Consider the following 1,523-nt stretch of genomic DNA (forward strand, 5'->3'; position numbering starts at 1 on the left):
ATATATATATATATATATATATATTACTTTTTACGGTCGTGCAAGGTTGACGGTTTAAAATGAACCACGGAGTAGTTGACCTTTTTACACTCGGGTGCACAGGGTTGCAATATGAACACCCACGAAAAAAAAAGTCCAGGCCAAATATATAAAACCTGTGTCAATAGTTAGAAAGAGGACTTTTCGAAAGTCTAAAAGTTGTTTTTTTCGATAACCCCGGGTCTTATACGTATCATCTCTCTGTGTAAAGCTGAGGCTGCCTAAGAATAAGGAGGGAAAAAAAGCATAGGAAAGGCGCAGAAGTGTTCCCATAATGCGCAGAGCGCTGCGTATCAGATTACAATAACATACTTGGAGCCAGCGAGCCCCCGCCTCCCCCGCCCTCTTGTGAGCATCGCGTGAGAGCGCAGCCGACTCTCCAACTTGATTGTGATTAATGCAAGAGTACTATTTCCATGCCAGACCAAAACTATACACGAAGAGAAATTCTTAAGGTAACCCGAGAAAAACCGAGGGGCCAGAAACGGTCTGCTCGGGCGCTCAGGAAACTCCTCGAGAGAAAGACAAGAGGCTTTGACTCAAGCGCTGGAAAATAGAGAAAGGACTTTTACCAAACCAATTTTGTAAATACTTTGAGTTTGTAAAGACGTGTACAAGCTTAGTATGGCTGAAAGCATGTGGCCATAGAAAGCATTTTTTTTTCGTTTTGTTGCGTTTTTTCTAATCACAGCCCAAAGCCCTGCGTTCTGAATAATAATATACTTTCATAATTGTATTTAGCATATTTATAATCTTAGCAGAGAGGATTGCAATGCACTTGTTTTCGCACGATCCATTGTGTTATTCACTAATATTACCACTATAAACTAGATATAGGCTATTGTTGGATATTCATAACATGGTAATGACTATAACATACAAAGCTGTGTAACACGTTGCGATTATGGAACCGAGCAACAACCGTAAACACATTAAACTACACAAACTGCAACTCATCATATCGACTCCAAAGTTTTTGTCAAACACCATGTTGGTCAAATCGATGAAGAATTTAAGCAAAACTTACGGTTTTTGAACGGGCTTCTTCCGCTTCTTCATAGCGTAAGTCCCAGCGTTACCCAACATGGTGTCACTCGGCTTATTGTTCAATGACAAGAAAGTAAAATCCAGTCTGTAATAGAGGGGATTTATCCATGTGATTACAGTAGCCTACACAGCCATAATTTAAAGGATCCCTCGAAAGGCAAAGTTAATTATGCCAGTACACAATCCGTAAGGCATTGACAGTTCCCCAGCAGTCACAATTGACCTTGATCGATGTGCGGGTGAAACTCGTGGGATGGAAGGAAGTTTTGGAGAGTTTTTTCCTTCAATAGAGCTGCACAGCGTGATTGCCGATGGGTATCTTGCGCAAAGTTTTCTCCCTTTTGTAATCAGCCTGTGTCCAGCCCCGGTATAAACAACACTGCCTCGTTATTCAGAGTCACTTTTTGGTTGGATGTAAAGTGATCGCTTTTCGGAAC

The 1,523-nt window shown here is 41.2% G+C and overlaps 1 protein-coding gene across 1 annotated transcript in view; it reads right to left on the reverse strand.

Annotated features, from left to right (window-relative positions):
• Positions 1-1,066: 1,066 nt before the first annotated feature.
• Positions 1,067-1,523, reverse strand: part of LOC115539000 (aryl hydrocarbon receptor) — a gene marked incomplete at its 3' end in the record, with an annotated part of 538 nt that continues 81 nt past the window's right edge. The window contains 1 exon segment of the mRNA XM_030350198.1: positions 1,067-1,523. This exon segment is cut by the window's right edge and continues 81 nt beyond it. Coding sequence (XP_030206058.1) covers positions 1,067-1,125 — 59 coding nt within the window.

This window comes from Gadus morhua, unplaced genomic scaffold, assembly GCF_902167405.1.
Source record: "Gadus morhua unplaced genomic scaffold, gadMor3.0, whole genome shotgun sequence".
NCBI classification, from domain to species: domain Eukaryota; kingdom Metazoa; phylum Chordata; class Actinopteri; order Gadiformes; family Gadidae; genus Gadus; species Gadus morhua.